The sequence below is a fragment of the Gymnoscopelus microlampas genome (genome assembly GCF_963454915.1).
Source record: "Gymnoscopelus microlampas genome assembly, chromosome: 3".
Taxonomy (NCBI): Eukaryota; Metazoa; Chordata; class Actinopteri; order Myctophiformes; family Myctophidae; genus Gymnoscopelus; species Gymnoscopelus microlampas.
In genome coordinates, this window is record NC_139940.1 from 54,400,912 (window position 1) to 54,420,826 (window position 19,915).

At 40.7% G+C, this 19,915-nt stretch overlaps 2 protein-coding genes across 2 annotated transcripts in view; one reads left to right on the top strand and one right to left on the bottom strand.

The window, feature by feature from the left end:
- Positions 1-4,564, top strand: part of nmt2 (N-myristoyltransferase 2) — a gene marked incomplete at its 5' end in the record, with an annotated part of 30,816 nt that extends 26,252 nt beyond the window's left edge. The window contains one exon of the mRNA XM_084048524.1: positions 3,401-4,564. Coding sequence (XP_083904650.1) covers positions 3,401-3,421 — 21 coding nt within the window. The 3' untranslated portion in view covers positions 3,422-4,564. The remainder of the gene's footprint in view (positions 1-3,400) is intronic.
- A 3,527-nt stretch (positions 4,565-8,091) lies between these two features.
- On the bottom strand, positions 8,092-18,411 carry rpp38 (ribonuclease P/MRP 38 subunit). Its single transcript, XM_084053193.1, has 4 exons — positions 18,306-18,411; positions 16,471-16,684; positions 14,606-14,855; positions 8,092-13,279 (listed from the first exon to the last, which is right to left on the bottom strand). Exons 2-4 carry the CDS (start codon positions 16,677-16,679, stop codon positions 12,806-12,808), a joined length of 933 nt encoding a protein of 310 aa, XP_083909319.1. The 5' UTR covers positions 16,680-16,684; positions 18,306-18,411; the 3' UTR covers positions 8,092-12,805.
- Positions 18,412-19,915: the final 1,504 nt, after the last annotated feature.

A 19,915-nucleotide genomic window follows, 5' to 3' on the forward strand; every position in this document is an offset into this window, starting at 1 on the left:
TCTTCAAAAGGAAGGAATGGCAGACCTAATATTATTAATGCATTTTGGCTGTGTGTGCAATAATGCAAATGCAGACATTATAATGCCTTTTGCTAGGCTATTCAATATTTGTTTTAATTTCTTGAATATGGCAGGGTAATGTTTTGAGGCATATTGTATTTTATTACTATACAATAGTAAATCAATAATTCTACACAATAAATAAATGTTTTAAATAACTGATCTCAATATGGACCCATTATAGTTATGATAAGTTTTGCCATAATCATGTAGCTCTACAACAGAGGCACAGCCATGGCAGCAATGGTACAAAAAACTTTAAAAAAATGTATATATATATTTTTTTTAATTAATAATTTACGGCTATTCGGTTTCGGCCAAGTGTTTCCTGTATTCGGTATTCGTTTCGACCAAGAATTTTCCATTCGGTGCATCTCTATTAAATAAACATTTGACCTCTTATTTTTTTACCATTTTGGAACCGAAATATGGAACCGATAGGAACCGGATCCGATAAGCAGAACCGGAACCGGAACCGGACTCGTAAAAATCCTAACGATACCCATCCCTAGTCCCTGGACCCCAACTGTAGACCCACTGGTGTAGCAGTGTTTCCAGTGAGCCAACATGCACAACATCAGCACCCTGACTCTGTTTGACCAGAATGGAACAGAGCCTTCATTAGTATCATTGGTAACACCTGTGAATGTCTTCATAATATGGCTGCTGTGAATAGAGCCTATCGGAATTGTTAAAATCCTAAAAAAAGAGCCGATCTACAAGCTGCGTTGTGAGCTTGTAAATCGGCTATTTTTGGCGAATGTTTCCCCTCCAGTACAGCCAGGGATGCTGGGGTTCAAGTGGTTAAACGTCAAGTGTAAAGTTATTTTCAATCTGTCCCTAATGGAAACGGATATCGTCTGAAGTTGTCATCGTGACATACTGTATCTTGCGTCCTGTAGTATGACATAAATGTAAGGTGCTGTAAAGTAACAATGCTTAGTGCCTTTCATTTGAATTCGGGAGCGATTAGCCCTTAAAGGGATATTTATCTTTCAAACATGTTTGGGGTCATTTTAACGTCTACTCGGGCTTTTGTGAACACCCCAGACAGTTGCTTGATTCCGTATCCGTTGTAACTTCAAACTCCATTTTAACCGTGTTAGATTAATTTAGATTCACTTCTAAAATTACCCTTTTCATTTAATTGATTTCATTTTATTATTGTATCATCATTTCCCCAAAAACATAAAAACGTAATTGTTAATTTAACATGGTTAAAATGGAATTTGAACTTGTGTCTGATAAAAAAAAATGAAAATATCTAAATACTGAATCAAGCAACTTAAAACCTGTCTGGGGTGAAACACAAAAGCCGTTAAAATGACCCCAAACATGTTTGAAAGTGAAATATTCCTTTAAGATGCCACTTTCCCACCGAAAGAACTTTGGTTCTAGAATTGGTTCCGTTCTAGATTCTTGGAACCTTGATGCTTTCACTGAACCAGCAGCGAACCGGCCCGCGTTTCCACCAGTTTCAAGCAGAACCATCGTATTTTGGGGGCGACATAGTCCCCCAGGTGCCCCAGGTTCGATTCCAGGCCTGGCCAGCAATGTGTCGAATATGACCGGTCGAAGTTTTTTCAGAAGAGTGTCAGCCCACTGCCAGCGATTTTCGTGTTTTATAACCTTTTCAACCGGTCACAGAAATGTTATATCCATTATAATCCATGGTCGGATTGTGTTTATAAACAAACACGATCGATGTACCAACCCCCACAGGGTTACATTTTCAGAGGCAAGTTGTCGTGAGGTAGTTTTCACCCGCGCAGCCAGGCTGAAGGCACCATATACCGGCAATAATGCATGTATTTCCCACCTCCCCAGCTGGCCACAGAACATTTATATATATTATCTATATATTATTTTTATCGCGTGTCAGACCGTTGGTAAACACAAAAGGGATAACTGTTCGTCGTCCAGAGAAAAGAAAATATAACCGGAGCTTTCCTGTCGTTTTGAAACCATGTGAAAACTACGATGTCTAGCCCAAAACCAGGGCAAAACCAGTTAACTCAAGATAAAACCGGAAACAGGAGACGGATAACGGATATTTCCGCATAGGATGAGTGGAGAGCGAGTGGGAAGTGAAAACTAGAATTTTCGCAATTCAGGGCAATTGCAAAGTGTGGTTGCGCCGACGCCGGTCGCGGGTCGCTGCCGCCGGGACGCGAGGAATACGTCGGGAGGAATACCGTCGGAGGCTGCGCCAATCACGTTGTCAGGTCACTCCTGAGATCACTTGCGTTTCATTTTGAGAGGATTGATCCCCCCCGAAATAATGTTTTTGCATCAAACGGTTACATTTTGCGCATTTGTGGCGCCCTCTATGGATCAAAACGGAAATGCTTTTGGGGATTCGTTGAGTAGACCACTCTTGACATGTGATTCAAATTTGGGATAGACCGGACGTTTCGTTTGTGATTTGTGGCTTTTTTTGTAATACGGGCCTCTCCCGCTAACTTTGCAAGCCATTTTATGACGAACGGTAATGACTATAAAAAATTCCGCTTGGAGATGTTTATCGCATCGGTCCAGAGATAATCTGTACCGATTTTTGTGAAATTTGGACAAAATATGTGGGAGGAGGAGCTAAAAGTGTGTTTTGAAGAAAATTCAAAATAGCGGAAAATGTATCCTGACGCAAATGGGCGTGGCCTATATGGGGAGTTGCGTCATGACCCAAGGAATCTAGGGAAAAAAAAGATTTTTATTTTACGACCTACGGTTCAAGAGTTATAGGCCAAAACGTAAAGTGGGCTGTTATAGCGCCACCATGAGGCCGACTGGTGTAATTCTTTTTAAAATAATTTTGCAATAATCTATAAACCTCCCCTCGAAGATTTGTAACTCTAGCCCTTACGGTTTGTGAGAAAAAAATACTTGAATGGGAGTTTTTCCATTTTTCCATTAAAGTGGATGGGGACTTTTAATGCACTAATAAATCAATATCAATTAAACTATGTAACCAATCTCTTATCAAAATGATAGCCATCGATTCCCGGTGAGGCCGGTCATTTTGACATATGGCACTAAATTGGGAAAAATAAACTGTGGGAGGAGTAGCGTGCCAAAATAAAGTTTATCCGGATAGAAGAAGAAGAATAAAGTGTATAGAGTACTATAGTCACACTAATGATGAATGATGGTACAGAGAACAGCGCAATCATTTGTTAAACAATTAAGAAGTTATACAGCGCGTCTAACGCGTCATGGCACTGTGGACCAAGTACCGATTGACTCGAAAACGCGTCCATGGCAGTAAAAGAGTTAAGTACAGTACTTGAGTAAATGTACTTAGTGACTTTACGCCACTGGGTAACGACGTTGTGTTTTTCAGGTGGGCCTGGTGCTGCAGTAGAGCCGGTCAGCTCTTGTCAACCTGCCTGAACACACAGGCCGAAGCAATGCTAGACAATGACACCTCTGACAAGAAACCCCCCCCCCCCCGCCCCCTGCCTGTCCCGCCCCCCCAGAGGCAGGTGAGTGGGAGGCTCGCTCCCCCCCCCCCCCCCCCCCCACGCTCACCTGTTGTCCATCTGCTCCCCGTTCACCCGGGAGCTGAACCCTCTTAACGAACCATCTACATCCTGAATGTGAAGTTCATTCTAACGCCTGAGAGCAAGCACAGTGCTCCTGACAGACACACACTCACACACACACACACACACACACACACACACACACACACACACACACACACACACACACGCACACGCGCACGCAGACGCAGAGTCACCATGGTCAGTGGTGGAAAAAGTACTCAAATTATATACTTAAGTAAAAGTACCAATACTGCAATATAGAAATACTCTGTTACAAGTAAAAGTCCACAATAAAAAATGTACTTGAGTAAAAGTACAAAAGTATTTGCATCAAAATGTACTCAAAGTACCAAATGTAAAAGTACTAAAATATTTGAAAATAGCAGATCTACAAGCTGAACACACGATGCGATGCGACACGTTGTCGCATAGACGCGATGCGACACGTTGTGAGCTTGTAGATCGGCTATTTTCAAATAGCCTAGGTATAAAATAGGGCTAAAGTGATTAATGTATGTTTCATCAAATCATAATTTATATCTGAAAAGTAACTAGTAACTAAAGTTTTCAAATAATTGTAGTGGAGTAAAAGCACAATATTTGCCTCTGAGATGTAGTGGAGTAGAAGTAAAAGTATTGGAAATTGGAAATACTCAAGTAAAGTACAAATACCTCAAGATTTACTTAAGTACAGTAAATGTACGTAGTTACTTTCCACCACTGAACGTGGTTCACACACATCTACAAGTGTGTGCGTGATCTTACTCGGCCAATAAACCGATTGCGACGTGAAGACACAGTAACGGTCAAACATAAGTGTAAAACATTCAAGGGGATATCTTTCCATTTCAGGGTTAGACGTAGATTTTTATTTTACTTTATTTCCATTTACCCCAAGGACCATGTCTATTTCTAAAGTGGGGAAAAAAATAGGTCTCGTAGAGGGGGGGGGGGGGGGCAGCCAGAAATCATTTTGAAAAGGCCGTCCCAACTTGAAACCTCAAGCTGCAAGTTGCTTATTTTTAACGGCCCACGCTGCTGAAGGGAGGTCACCGAGGGGACGCGCTGGATTTGGACACGTTCCGCCAAAGCCTTTAGAAGCTATCGGACTGAAATTCTAAATTACAGGATGTCCCTTTATAGGCATGTCCACACACACACACACACTGACGAGGATGATCTGTTGACATATCTACATGCTAAACACACACTACTACTAAGGCCCGATTTATACTAAGTTGCGCACTGGTCTCGCTCATCAAAAATAGCTGATCTACAAGCTTGTAGATCAGCTATTTTGGTGCACGACGTGATGCGCAGTGCACGTATACATCAGACGTAAGTTACACACACACACACACACACACACACACACACACACACACACACACACACAAACTGACACGCTATACATAACGCACAGTCTTATCATTTACACACACGAGTTCCATACATGCACACGAGACGGATATTATGTCCAAGGAAAGACTCATCCAACTGGTGCATTGATTTACATGTTTTTGTTTAAAAAAAAAAAAAAGTCTATATATATGTAGTTACCTGTACATTTCAATGCGAGATCATATTTATTCCTGTAGTGTGAGTTTTTTGGGGGTTCCAGAGGACACTCCCAAAGTATTTTCCTCAGTAGTGTAGATGTCATTGACTTTGGAGTTTCTATGAACAGTTGATTTTAGGGACTTTTTGATGAAGAATGTATCGCATCAATGAAGCACAATTTATTTTATTTTTATTTTGAGTGTATTGTTTTTTTGTTTTTTTTTAATCGAGCAAAAACGGTCCTTAAAAGGGGTAGTTCGCCTAAAATGTCCAAAACGAACATGTTGCACTGCGGTCCAGCTTCTAGGGGTTCCAAAGGAGAGATCTTGATGTGCTATACTTACACCTGTCTCTAGACCGAATCGTTTTCATGACATTCTAAAATGTTAGCGTAAATATCGCAGCAGAAAACTATCTCATTGGTCAAAGACATGCTTAGCTGAGCTTGGTTTGCTACTATGTGCACTTTTATGTTTATCAGGGAGATAGTGTAGTTTGATTTTATACTGTATGCGTGCTGATTTGAACAGATTTGACCAATGTGTTTGTAATATTCAATTAGATACCAACGGCGAAAACACTAAAGTATAGCACAATAGAAAAGGCATCTGCCGCCATCTGGATTGCTCGAAGTGGGCAAAGACGGTGTCCTTGTTATGGCGAAACACCAAGAGAACACCCAAGGACTCGATGAGACAGAGCTTATAGCATAACAAGAACTCAACATCCTGTATTCAATTAGATTAATATGACAACCACATTAGAAGCATCTCTTTAAAGGGGCATTTCATCTCTGCAGTATCTGAAATCATGTCATCTCAGTCCTCACTCTTAAATGAGTCTTTGAGACGGATTTTCTCTGCGGTCTGAATTCCATTAAATGTAGACTCCCGGGGGTCCCCAGCAAAATCACTTAATATACAGCATCAAAATGAGTTTAAAGCAGCACTATGTGACTTTCCTCTTCTATATAGGCTCTATTCACAGCAGCCATATTATGAAGACATTCACAGGTGTTACCAATGATACTAATGAAGGCTCTGTTCCATTCTGGTCAAACAGAGTCAGGGTGCTGATATTGTGCATGTTGGCTCACTGGAAACACTCTGTTACACCAGTGGGTCTACAGTTGGGGTCCAGGGACCCTCATGGGCTTCCAAATGGCTCCTTACAGGTGTGTAACTCTGAGAGTGTACAAATGGAACCAAATGGACCCGTAAGGGTCCATTTGGTTCCATTTGTACACTCTCAGAGTTGTGGGGGTCGTGGAAACCACTGACAGAGCCTTCATTAGTATCATTGGTAACACCTGTGAAAGTGATACTATGGCTGCTGTGCATAGAGCCTATTGCAACATAAATTTGTTGTAACTTTTGAATAAATATTTGAAGTTTTTCAGAAACTCAGGTCAAGATTTAGAAGCCGTTTTTAGAATCGGCCTCAGGTCTAAATGGGTTACTTTTTACCATTAAGCTACTGTAATGGAGCCTGCCTGCTTGCTCAGGGGATACATTTAATCTTGACCATGAGGTCAGATCTTGTCTCTAGGTGAGACATGACCTTTGACACGATCTAAAAGCGGGGACAAGATACCCCAATTGTGGAAGTTATATTGTATTAACACACTCTACCATACAGATTTGACAAAATTAAGTTTTATTCATAAAAAGAAAAGTTACATAGTGAGGCTTTAACCTCTTTAATTATGAACCACTGCGCTAGTGTGTTGTTTTTGTACACACTTTGACACATCCTTGCCACATCAGCAGAAGAACACAATTCAAGCCCTCCAGACTGATGTGATGCAGTGGTTCTCAACCTGTGAAAAATATTTTCGCAATATTCATCTGTGGGAACTGAGTCAAACTAAATGTAATGCCTCAACTCCTACAATTCATGTCAAAGTGCTCGTTAGAGTGGGGGGTCCCCGGTTCATATATGATTAGTTTGGGGGGGTCCCCAGTTCAAATATGATTATGTTGGGGGGTCCCCAGTTCATATATGATTATTTTGTGGGGTCCCCAGTTCAAATATGATTATTTTGGGGGAAAAGGTTGAGAACTACTGTGATAGAGCAACATGGTTTATAGTTTATACTTTTGATGTTGGTGGCCATTATTCAGAGTAAAACAAGCATTCCTGTATTATTATTTTTTTTAGATGAAATGCCCCTTTACTGAGTTAATAGTTTTTTTTTTATATATATTTGGGTGTCCCTGAGCAAGACACTGAATCAATAACGAAGCCAAAAGTATTAGATTGATCCTCTCAAGACATGAATATGTCCTCATGCACTAGAGCGATGTAGGGGTGAAGAATAGCTGAGGGAAAATGATTTGTATAAATGTAAGTCTATGTCATCAAGGTAAGGCGAGTGGTTGTGAAGGCTGAACTATCCCGCATTTTTCCTCCCGGGGTGCATTCTTATTGAATTGACTGACTTTGTTTTGTTTGTTTCCGTTGTCGTTTTTTGAATGATGCCGTATTTGCGTGTCTGAGTACGTTTAGGTCAATTTTTTGGGTATATATTTTTTTTTTGTGTGTGTCGTGCAGCTAAATTGTTTTCGAATTCCCTGAACAGTTCTGACATTTAGAATTGTCCTCTTTGTCTTACGACAGGGTTTGTGTCATGGCTTTTGTTTTCAGTATTTCTTTGAACATTTCCAATAGGCTCTATGCACAGCAGCCATATTATCACTTCCTTCACAGATGTTACCAATGATACTAATGAAGGCTCTGTTCCATTTAGCACTGTGGTTCTCAGATTTTTCAATTTCCACAACCCCCATAACTCTGAGTGTACAAATGGAACCAAATGGACCCGTAAGGGTCCATTTGGTTCCATTTGTACACTCTCAGAGTTACACACCCGCAAAGGGCCATTTGGGAGTGTTTCCAGTGAGCCAACATGCACAATATCAGCACCCTGACTTCGTCTGACCAGAATGGAACAGAGCCTTCATTAGTGTCATTGGTAACACCTGTGAATGTCTTACAATATGGCTGCTGTGCATAGAGCCTATTCAAATAACTTAAGCAACATTTTAAAAAAAAGAAGAAAAAAAAGAAAACGGTTTGGAAGATTTGGCAGCTCGTTGTGTTAGACTCACCAGCATGATGGTCTGTGATGTAAAACAATCATACAGTACAACAAACACTGTCTTGAATGGAATGGAGCCATTGTAACACTCCCACCTTTTTTTCACTTTGTTTTTTTCCTGAAAATCGCAGATCTACGACGTTGTGAATCGGCTATGTCCACACATTTCAGAAAATGTTCTGCTATAACGACATGCCCAAAATAGAGACCAGGTTGAAAGTCTTTTAACGGTCTAAAGGAAATAAATAAATAAAATGTTTGTTAAACAAAATCAGATTTCTTTTTTTCTGAGTAGATGACTGTAAAATCTGCACTGGTGGAAAGGAAACAAAATATTCAGTTGAATGTTGTAATGTTTCTTTATTATTATTATTATTATTATTATTATTATTATCATTGAAAAATGGCCCAATCATGTATATGTATGTACTTCATCATACGATGATTTCTCTTTGTTCCCTTTTTTGATCATGCATATTTTGGTTTTCTTTCCACTGTATTAAATAAGCATAGTCATGTATTCACAGAAAATAAATCTACATTTGTTTCATTCAGGCTTACTTTTCTTTATTGCTTTAACCATATTATCCTGGCATTCCTATCTTGGGTGTGCCATTATAGGCAAACATTTAATTTTATTGTATTTTATTTGTCTTTTCTTTTTTTTTTACTTTGTCCTACGACAAAGTATATAGGGCTTAAATGGTTAAGCGTAAGCGTTTACAGATAACCACAATGTTTCTTCAGACATCAGTTGTTCCAAATGCTGTCGCCCAGTTCAGACACAGGCTTTTGTTTGGTTTGGTTCTCGTCTAGAACAATCCAGGAGAAGAAAAAAAAGAATGCGTTGCCTGCAATGCATTACCAAAGCATGATCCATGCAGAATGCATGAAAGGATACTTGTACGATGGATACTTGTACGATGGATGGCTGCCACATGCAGGATTAACAGAGGAGGGGGACTTCCACTGAATCCTGCCTAACATTTGTCAAAAATATACTCCTGATGTTATGTGTCTAACCACCAGCTGCTTGAGGTGTGCTGGTACATTCACACAGCAGCCACATTGGAAAGAAATTGGGCCTTTCCTCACTTCCTTCACAGGTGTTACCAATGATACTAATTAAGGCTCTGTTCCGTTTAGTGTAGCACAGTGGCAGGGCCGGTGGAGGGCTGATCGCCGCTCTAGGCGAGATTCATTTGATGCGGGGGATCCTCGCGCGCGCGCAAAATTTTTACGCGGTTATGGGCGGATTATAATACTTTGTTTTGTGTCTTTGGTTACTTTATTTCGGTTTTAGGGGTTAGGTTAGGGTTATGTTATTTAATTCTTATTTTTACCTGATTCTTTTTTTATTTATTTTCCCTAGTTTTTTTTTGCCGCCTCTCCAACTGCCGCTCTAGGCGGCCGCCTAGGTCGCCTCTATGGGTGCGCCGGCCCTGCACAGTGGTTCTCAAACTTTTTTCATTTCAAGGACCCCCATAACTCTTGAGTGTGTTCCATTTGTACACTCTCAGAATTACACAACTGTAAGGTGCCATATGGAACCCCCTCAAGGAACCATGCGGGTACCACACTTTGAGGCCCACTGGTGAAGCAGAGTAGCACCCTGACTCTGATTGACCAGAATGGAACAGAGCCTTTATTAGTATAATTGGTAACACCTGTGAAGGAAGTAAATAAGAGGCCCAATTTATTTCCAAAATGGCTGCTGTGCATAGAGCCTATGCTCGGTTTATGCTCTGTCGTATGGCAAAAATAGCAGATGTACAAGCTCATAATGCGACACGGATGTGACACATTGAGTTTGTAGATCTTCTATTATCGGCATATGACATTGTTGTACAATAAGAGAATAAATGAGTCTTAAAGCGTGTGTAAGTGAGTCTTTGTTTGTTTTGTATTGTTAGCATAAGTGTTGAATAGCCCTATATTCCGATTATACATTGCTTTAGACTACAGTGTTTGTTCAGTAACAGGGGTCTCCCCATCTCTCAAGCATAGACATAAATTACGTTTTCAGGTTAGAATACCAATTTTATCCAATCAGGACAGAGAACTCACTACTGTACATGGTATCCGACCTGAAAGTGTAATTTGGTTTACTAAAGAGCTGGAGTGACATGGAGAGCCCTGTTACTGAACAAACACTAATAGCAATGATTACATCAGAACATAGAGCTAGTTGACACTTGTTTTAGCACAAAATATCACTTGCACCCCCTTTAAAATCGCATCAATTTCAGCTCTACCTATCTTGACTTCATGGCTTTATGTTTGACATTGTCGTTGACAAGGTTCAGCAAAACAAAGAGGCCAACGCTGCCTGCTAGCTGTTACATTTAGCGTTCTTCTGTATTAAAGGTCATTGATTCACATTACTTAATAGGGCTGTAGGAAACATATTCATGAACAGGAACACTGGTGATCAATGGGTGACCTATCTTTTGAGAAGTCTTGTTCAATAGCAGCGGGTGGCACTCAACAGCCAGGACATTTTGTGTTATTCAGCTCGGTCCCCTGAACTTCACCCGTGTCCAAGAACCACATTATAAAATATTGACTTTGAGAAAATGAATCTGCATAAACATTTTGTACATAAGAGTATGTCAAAAGGATTTGGGTCGATGCATGTTTTTTTATTTTATTTTGTATTCCCCTTTTGTGCCAGAGAAACAAATTATAAAAAAATGCATTTTTAAAAGTATTTCGGGCCTTCATCAGACTAACGTTTAACAAGCACAAATTCAATCGAATAGATTTACGAATGTAAATGATAAACTAAACATCGGCCACTGGCATCTGTGAATGTCAGCTTACACCGACGGTATCGCCAACAGGGCGAGTACCGGCCGGTACCGATGTTTGGCCGATTAAGAGCTTATTTCCATTGTGGTCCAAAATGCCCTCGCTGTTGAGTGTAATCCCATTCTGGAAAAGTTAACAAATGGCATTCATCTTTCACTGAGTGAGCAGGGTGCCTCGTGGATGCGGGTTGGTGTCATGGCTGCTTGTATGAGCTCTGAGCATGTCAGTTTTTCAACTGCAGTGACAATTCTAGAACTTATTACAAGGCACAACCTTTTGATTAGAGCTCGACCTTAAGTACTTGCCTTATTTGAGGGGGATTTCTTTTTCTTTGAGATATCTGGGAGTCTAAAAAAAAAAAGTAGTTTTGAAATGACATGCAGCTTTTCTCTAATTGAAGAACAATATTTTTATTCCGAGTCCATTGCAGGCTGTGAAGATAAAGCTGAAGAAAAAACAAGCAGTTACCAGCATCATTTAGACATGAGCCCGAACAAGTCAATGACTACAATCTGTTTCAGCACACACCTTGTCAGTTATACCAGCATGGATATTTGATTGAATAAACTCACTTTAAAAGCTAAAGATGTTGCTTTATTTTCTTCATCATGACAACTTGTAAAAGAAAACAAACCGCTTCCGTATATGGGGTTTGTGTAGATCTTTTTTCCCTATAATAAAAATAAATAAGAATCAAAATTTAAAGTTTCCAAAATAGGGATGCCAGGGTAAATCTTTACCCTGCCGTTTAGTTCTCATTTCTTTGTGTCATTACTTCCAAATTCACTTGTTTATCCTATGTATGAGTTTGAGTTCTCTCTCCTAGTTGGATGAAATGTGTATCCCTCTGTTTACTAAAAGAGATGGGGAGACAATTGCTGTAGAGCTATTCAACACTTGTTTTAACAAATCTAACTTAAATATCACCTTTAAATTGTTAAAATTGTGATATTATCATACATGAATAAACATATTAGATAGTGTCTACATTTCCCAAAAAGAAAATGCATGTATTTAAGTCTGACCAGAAGCAGAGATAAAACATATCCCCACTAGTGATCAAAATTAATGAGGGGAGACAAATGGACCCCCCCCCCCCCCACATCCAACCCTGCAAATCCAACTCTGATCATGACACAAACATACTTTTGAATTCCAAATAACTCCCATGTCCTTGACCACAGTCTGATTCACAGGGAAGTCTACCCAACAACCACTGAAATGCGGTAACAAAGGAAATAAACTTAGATGGCACTTCCATTTTCTCTAATTCATCAAATCTATCTACCTTCACCCATTAAGACCAGGAACGCATCTGTGTCATTTTAAGATTTTCTTGGGCTATTCACAAAAACAAATATATATATATATGTATTTTTAGATGGGGTCCGCTGCCAAATACATATCATTTTGGGGGGTCCTTGACATGAAAATCTTTGAGAACTACTGATGTAGCAAGATGTAGCAAAGAAAACTGTTAGGATTTAGAAGACATTTGGTAGAATCGGTCTCGGGTCTTAATGGGCTAAGGCCAATCATGCAGCACCTCGCTACGAATATAGTTGTCAATGAGGGGCGTTATTATATTAAGCGTTTTTCAAACTATTTGGGAGCCCACTTGCAACATCCTCACGGCGCACAGTTTGGGAATGGCTGCTCCAAACGGACTGCCCCAGAGTCAGCCGCGCGGCCGCGCGGAGAGGGATCCATCGCCCCGGGAACCTACGCTTTACTTTTTCTTCTTGTTCTTCTTCTGCTTTCTCTTCTTCAAAGGATTCGGAATGATCTTTTTGACTTTGAGCGGTTGGAGGAGGGAACAGGACGTGGGTTTCGTGGCGTCGTCGACGACGGCCGACCTCCCTGCCCCGCCGTCCACTTTGTCGTCATCACGGTCCACCTCCATTTTGCCGTCTTCTTCTTCGACGTTGTCATCTTTCGATTCTTCAAACTTCCTCTTGCGAGCCCTGCCTCTCTGCTCCCCCGCACCGTCGTCCTCCCGGGTCACTGCTGCTGCTGCCGTCCCCGTCGCGTCCGGCATCCACTCCACGTGGAGCGGCGGCACTCTGGGGACGATGGCGTCCACCGTGTCCGCGAAGATCCCGCCGTGGTGGGGCTGGGCGGGGCCGCCACGGTTGCGGAAGCCAAGCGCCAGGACGCTCTTCAGCCCGAGTGGCTGGGAGACGGTGGGGCTGAGCTGTGGAACCTGGCAGGAAGGGTTACAAAGCGGTTAATCGAACAAATCGATTTTAATTGATTGCAAAACATTATCAATTGTAATGAGATAGTACATGGATTGTTATTAAATTATTACTAACTAGCAAACAGAAGAGCTCTACAAGCTCACAACCCATTGCTTGTAGATCCGCCATTTCAGCAAGACACCACTGTACGACGAAGTATAGGGTTAAGTGGTTCATCAGACTAATCGGTTGTTTAGTCGATTATTTTTAAAAAAATAATTCGAATTTGTTTTCTTTTTGGCTTGATTCATTGATATAGTATTTAAAAAACGTACTTCGAGATTATACCGTTAAATTGAAAAATTAAACCGACAGAATCATTGCTAAAAAGATACGGTAACAAAATATGCAGCCAGTGGTGGAAAAAGTACCCAAATGTTTTACGTAAGTAAAAGTATCAATGCTGCAATGCAGAAGTACTCTGTTACAAGTGAAAGTCCGGAATTCTAAATTTACTTGAGTAAAAGTACAAAAGTATTGGTATCAAAATGTACAAAAAAGTAAAATTACTAAAATGTTTGAAAATAGCCGATCTACAAGCTCACAACGCGTCGCGATGCGACGCGTTGTGAGCTTGTAGATCGGCTATTTTCAAACAGCCCAGGGCCGCATTAAGACCCCTCAGGGCCGTGGAACACCACAAAACCAAAGGCCCCCCCCCAGCGGAGTAATTTCACGCACTCTGGACTGTCCACAGCCCTCCTCTGAGAAACAGACTGAGTAGGGAAAAAAATTACCATTTTATCACGAGCATTAGTTAGGACCTATTATATGAGGATAGGTTGAAAATGGGTGAAGTCGTCCTTTAAGTGCAATACTTGACTAAATGTACTTAGTGACTTTACACCACTGTGACTGCAGCCCCTATTACCCATAGAGGTATAATATAACTAGAGGGCGGATTGCCCCGCCCCCAGCTATCATTTCAATGAATGTGCTCACTGGCGTTTTGAAGCACCCGGAAGCCTGCCGGAAGTAGAATTATTGAGTCGTTTTTGGACACACCATAGAGTTATGAGCATGCGCACTAGTGTCCTTTTTGCGTTCTACGGCAGCCCGTGTGTCAAGGATTGAACGCGAGATATTTATTAAATACTCTAGAGATGCCTATGTATATGTAAATGCATATGTATTTATGTATAATATGTTTACATATTTATATCTATATATATAAATATCTCTCGGTATGTTTTGCTCGCGCATGTATTTCTCCCCGCCTGCAGTTCCAGCTTTGGCCACTGGGGTGGCAGCTTCAATGTTTCTCAGCAACTCTGGGGGCTTGCTATTACCTGACAGGCGGGCACCGCTCTGCTCCTGCTCAGGGCGATCAGGTGGCTGGTCATGTGGGCCGGCCTCACTGACTTGCACACCAGCACCAGGCTGAGCTGGTTCCTCTCCAGACCCTTGGTGACCTCGTTGATGCCGATGGCCAGCTGGCTCCTGGCCTCCACGGCCGTCCAGCCGCTCTTGCGGCTGCTCGGGGGAATGGCCGGTGGTGGCGGTGGTGACGCCACGGGCTCCTTCTCATTGGTCTTCTTCCTAGGGATGGGATCATCGGTGGTGGGAAAAAGTACTCCATTTTTTTTACTTAAGTAAAAGTAGTGGTACCACTATATTATTATTGTACCGTTATAAAAATGCTCCGTTACAAGTAAAAGGCCTGTGTTCAAAATGTTACTGGGGTAAAAGTACAAAAGTAGTGCCATCAAGCACCAAAAGTAAAAGTACTAAAATGTTTGAAAATAGCAGATCTACAAGCTCACAACGTGTCGCGATGCGACGCGTTGTGAGCTTGTAGAGCTGCTATTTTCAAATAGCCCATGTATAAAATAGGGCTAAGGTGGTTAATGTGTGTTTTATAATATAACAATTTATATCTGCAAAGTAACTAGTAACTCACGTTTTCAAATCATTGTAGTGGAGTAAAAGTACAATATTTGCCTCCGAGATGTAGTGGAGTAGAAGTAAAAGTACTGAAAATTGGAAATACTCCAGTTAAGTAAAAACAATACCTCAATATTGTACTTAAGTACAGTACTTGAGTAAATGTACTTAGTTACTTTACAGCACTGGGGATCATATGAAAATGTTGTGTCACATTGTGGCCAAAAAAAAACACATACTTGTTAAGAAACAAATATTTGTATTGCCTCTTAGGGCCACAATCCTGAACTTTTAATTGGCGATTATTTGTCCCACAAATAATCGTGATTTTACGGTTTAATAGTGTTTTTGGCATTGAACATTGGAACATATGAATACAAAATGACATTTTGTAAAACAAAAATGGCACAGGACACATACAGTATGACAAATAACTTTTAACCCATTCTAACGTGGCATAGGCATGAAAGCCTGGTTTGTATTTGGAATGTAAACGGCGGCATAAAGAACATTTATGTCATTTTCACACAACATGGACACACACAGACCGCTTCCATATCTGCTGTTTCGATCTAGACCGGATAAGCAACATGGCCAAATCAAATTGATCCTATAGTACAGTGGTTCTCAAACTTTTTCATGTCAAGGGCCCCTAAATTGACACTTATTAGCCCCTTAGCGGACCCCCATTTGAAAAGATATGCCAGGGACCCCCATAAGAGAAGATTTTTACGGCTCTAGCAGTGATTCTCAACCGTTTTGATTTCAAGAACCCCCCAGTTTGACATGCATTTGGGCTACAGGCCCCCATTTAATGGCATTTCTATCTCCGGGGACCCCAATTTATATTGTAAAATCAATGTTAATTTAACTCAGAGTTGTACACTCTCTGAGTTACAGACCCGTAAGGATCCATTTGGTTCCTCACTATCTATCATTTAGCTGGGGACTCCCTCAAGGACCCCTGGGGGTCCCCGCCCCGGACCTCACTTTGAGAACCAATGTAGTACATGATGGCGGATATTGAACATTCCTCGATAATTTTGAATTATCTGCAATACAATTATCATGAGTGCTTTTTGTACTGTGATAAAAAAAAATCACACCCAGTGTGAAGAGAGTGGTGCCTCTGATGAGTGAATTAGTGTAACTGGTTGCATCCTTGTGTTGCAATCAGCTGCAGCTGTTGAGGCCGTGCTCAAACATACGGACAGACAGACACACACACAGAGTCAAATAAAACAATGATATTGCATTGTCCTATCCCTACTTTTTCCGCCACGGGCGAAACGGATTGGCCTCCTTCTTCTCCAGTCCGATGGACTGCAGCTTGTCCTTGAGGGCGCTCAGGATGAAGAGCATGTCGGGCTGAGGGAGTGACCTCCACTGAGCGCCGTACGGAGAACACAGCGACGTCTTGGCCGGAACCTGTTTCTGTTGCTTCTGCTGCTTCTTGGTGAGCTTAGCCGGGGTGGCCATGACTTCTGAAATGGAGACACACACACACACCTCTTAAGACAGTGTTGCCAGGTCTGCTTATTATAATTCTCCCCCCCCAGGTTAGATTCGAAAATAGCAGATCTACAAGCTGACAGATGCGACGCACTGGGAGCTAGTAGATCTGCTATTTTCAAATAGCCGACGTGTAGGTTTAAAGGGCATGCGTGGCCCACTTCGCTTCTTTGTGGGCTTGTTTTCATAGACCTGGTTGCTTGTGCCTCTCACAGAATCTGGCAACACTGCTCTTAAGACGCAAGCAAGGTTCTTTATTATACAAGATGAAAGTGTGTGTGTGTGTGTGTGTGTGTGTGTGTGTGTGTGTGTGTGTGTGTGTGTGTGTGTGTGTGTGTGCGCGCTTAGGCCTGTCACAATAATTACATCGTCCAATTGCAATTATTTGAGATAATCACAAAATAAATTGCATAATCGTCATAATCGTTTCCATGTTGAACTTTTGTCACACATTTCCAAATATTAAAAATAGCAGATCTACAAGCTTACAACGCGTCGTAAGCTTGTAGATCAGCTATTTTTACATGCATACAATTATTAAATATGTCAATTTCTTTGTATATTTCAGTTATTTGCCATATCTGCCCTGTGCAATTTTTTATTACGAAGCCTGAAAGGCTTCATATGTTGCAGTGTTCAATGCCAAACACACCATTAAATCATTAATCGCAATTACTTGAGTGAAGATGAATAGTCAACTTAAATGCGTAATGTTGACAGACCTGTTGGTGCTGGGTACCAAGCAGGGAGCCATTTTAATAGTCTTCGGTATGGTAACCGGGATCGAACCCCGACCTCCCAGTCTCAGGGCGGACGCTCTAACCACAAGGCCACTGAGCTGTTGAAGGTGGCACCCGCATGTTTCGATCACAAACTTTCTACTTTTACTCGAGAGAAATTACTAATGCATAACTTTCCACGACCCCCATAACTCTGAGAGTGGAATGGAACCAAATGGAATCAATGGAACCAAATGGACCCTTAAAACTAGTTGATGCCAACACACAACATACATTAACACCACCAGTCCAGCAGTGACTAACCTACTATAAATAAATATGCCACTGTATTTGTTTGGTTGTTTATCAGTTGCCATTCAATGATCCAAAACGCAATGGTGTAACTGTACTTAAGTACAATTTTGAGGTATTTCTTTCTTCTACTTCACTACTTCTCAGAGGCAAATATTGAACTTTTACTCCACTACAATTGTTTGAAAAACTTTAGTTACTAGTTATACTTTGCAGATATAAATTATTATATTATAAAACATAGATTAACCACTTTAGCCCTATATTATACCTAGGCTATTTGAAAATAGTCGATCTACAAGCTCACATAACGTGTGTGCATTGTAGATCTGTTGTTTAAACATTTTTGTACTTTTACTCTTGCTACTTATAGTACATTTGTATACCAATACTTTTGTACGTTTACTCAAGTACATTTTTACTTGTAATAGAGTATTTCTACATAGTTGCAGTATTAATACTTTTACTTAAGTAAAGAATGTGAGTACTTCTTCCACCCCTGTGTAACAGTTATACGTTAAAATATCCTACTGTAGACATCAACAGTAAAAGGTTGATTTACCTGGACTGTAAACTCTGTTTTTTTTTGTTTTCCTTTAAACCAGCCGGTTAGTGTTTCTATTCCAACAACATGGGCTCACTATAGGGCGCCGCCATCTTGTTTTGAATCTGTCAACTTTATTGGCAACAGAACAGCAACGGAAGTCTCTCTCTAGTTTTATTTCAGTTTATTTTACTCATGTATGATGGTCGTTCAGCGCCACCTGCTGCCTTCTTTTGGAACAGGCTCTATGCACAGCAGCCTGATCAGGCTGGTGTAAGACATTCACAGGTGTTACCAATGACACTAGTGAAGGCTCTGTTCCATTCTGGTCAGACAGATAGTCAGGGGATATTAAAAACATCTTGGAATAAATTCCTTACCAAAAAAAATCTTCACCAATGTGTTTGTAAAAGTGTCTAGTAACACATCTCACAAAGACTGAAATGCAGTTTCCCTAGGAGAATTTTTGACAGCTGCTGAAAGTTGGGGTACCCACCATATTATGTGGGGGAAAAAAATAAAATAATAATAATTCTGTTTTAAGTAGCATGTGAGGGGTCAAACTAGGGTGTTTTTATGATTCTGAATCCATTGCAAGCATTTGTTTTGCACCAAAACCACTCCTTGGGCTATTGCAAATGCTTGCAATGGATTCAGAATCATAAAAACACCCTAGTTTGACCCCTCACATGCTACTTATAACAGAATTAAATTTTGTTTTGTTTTTTCCCCCCCACATAAGTTTATGGTGGGTACCCCAACTTTCAGCAGCTGTCAAAAATTCCCCTAGGGAAATTGCATTTCAGTCTTTGTGAGATGTGAGAGATGTGAGACACTTTTACAAACACATTGGTGAAGATTTTTTTTGGTAAGGAATTTATTCCAAGGTTGGAAATCTTTCTGCTAATATCCCCTGACTAAGAGTCAGGGTGCTGATATATTGTGCATGTTGGCTCACTGGAAACACTCCCAAATGGACCCTTACGGGTAAGGGTCCATTTGGTTCCATTTGTACACTCTCAGAGTTATGGGGGTCGTGGAAATTGAAAAATCTGAGAACCACTGTGCTAAATGGAACAGAGCCTTCATTAGTATCATTGGTAACACCTGTGAAGGAAGTGATAATATGGCTGCTGTGCATAGAGCCTACTCTACCTGTTTGAGGCTATGCAGTGTAAATGGCAGTGGTGTTATGTAACTAAGTACATTTACTCAAGTACTGTAAACTTGAGTACATTTTTGAGGTATTTTTTACTTTACTGAAGTATTTCCAGTACTTTTAACTTCTATTCCACTACATCTCAGAGGCAAATATTGTATTTTTGCTCCACTACAATTATTAGAAAATGTTATTTACTAGTTACGTTGTAGATTTAGAATAGTATTACAAAACATACATTACAACTTCAATCAGCCCTAAATACATTCCGGCCATTATGAAAATAGCCGATCTACAAGCTCACAATGCATTGCATCTGCAAAAGATTTTCATACATTTTATACATTTGAAAACTTGTGAAATGGGACATCCTGCATAATGAGAACTTACTTTCTACTTTTGTACATGAAGTACATTTTGATGCCAATACTTTTGTACTTTTACTCAATTTGGATTACCCGGACTTTTA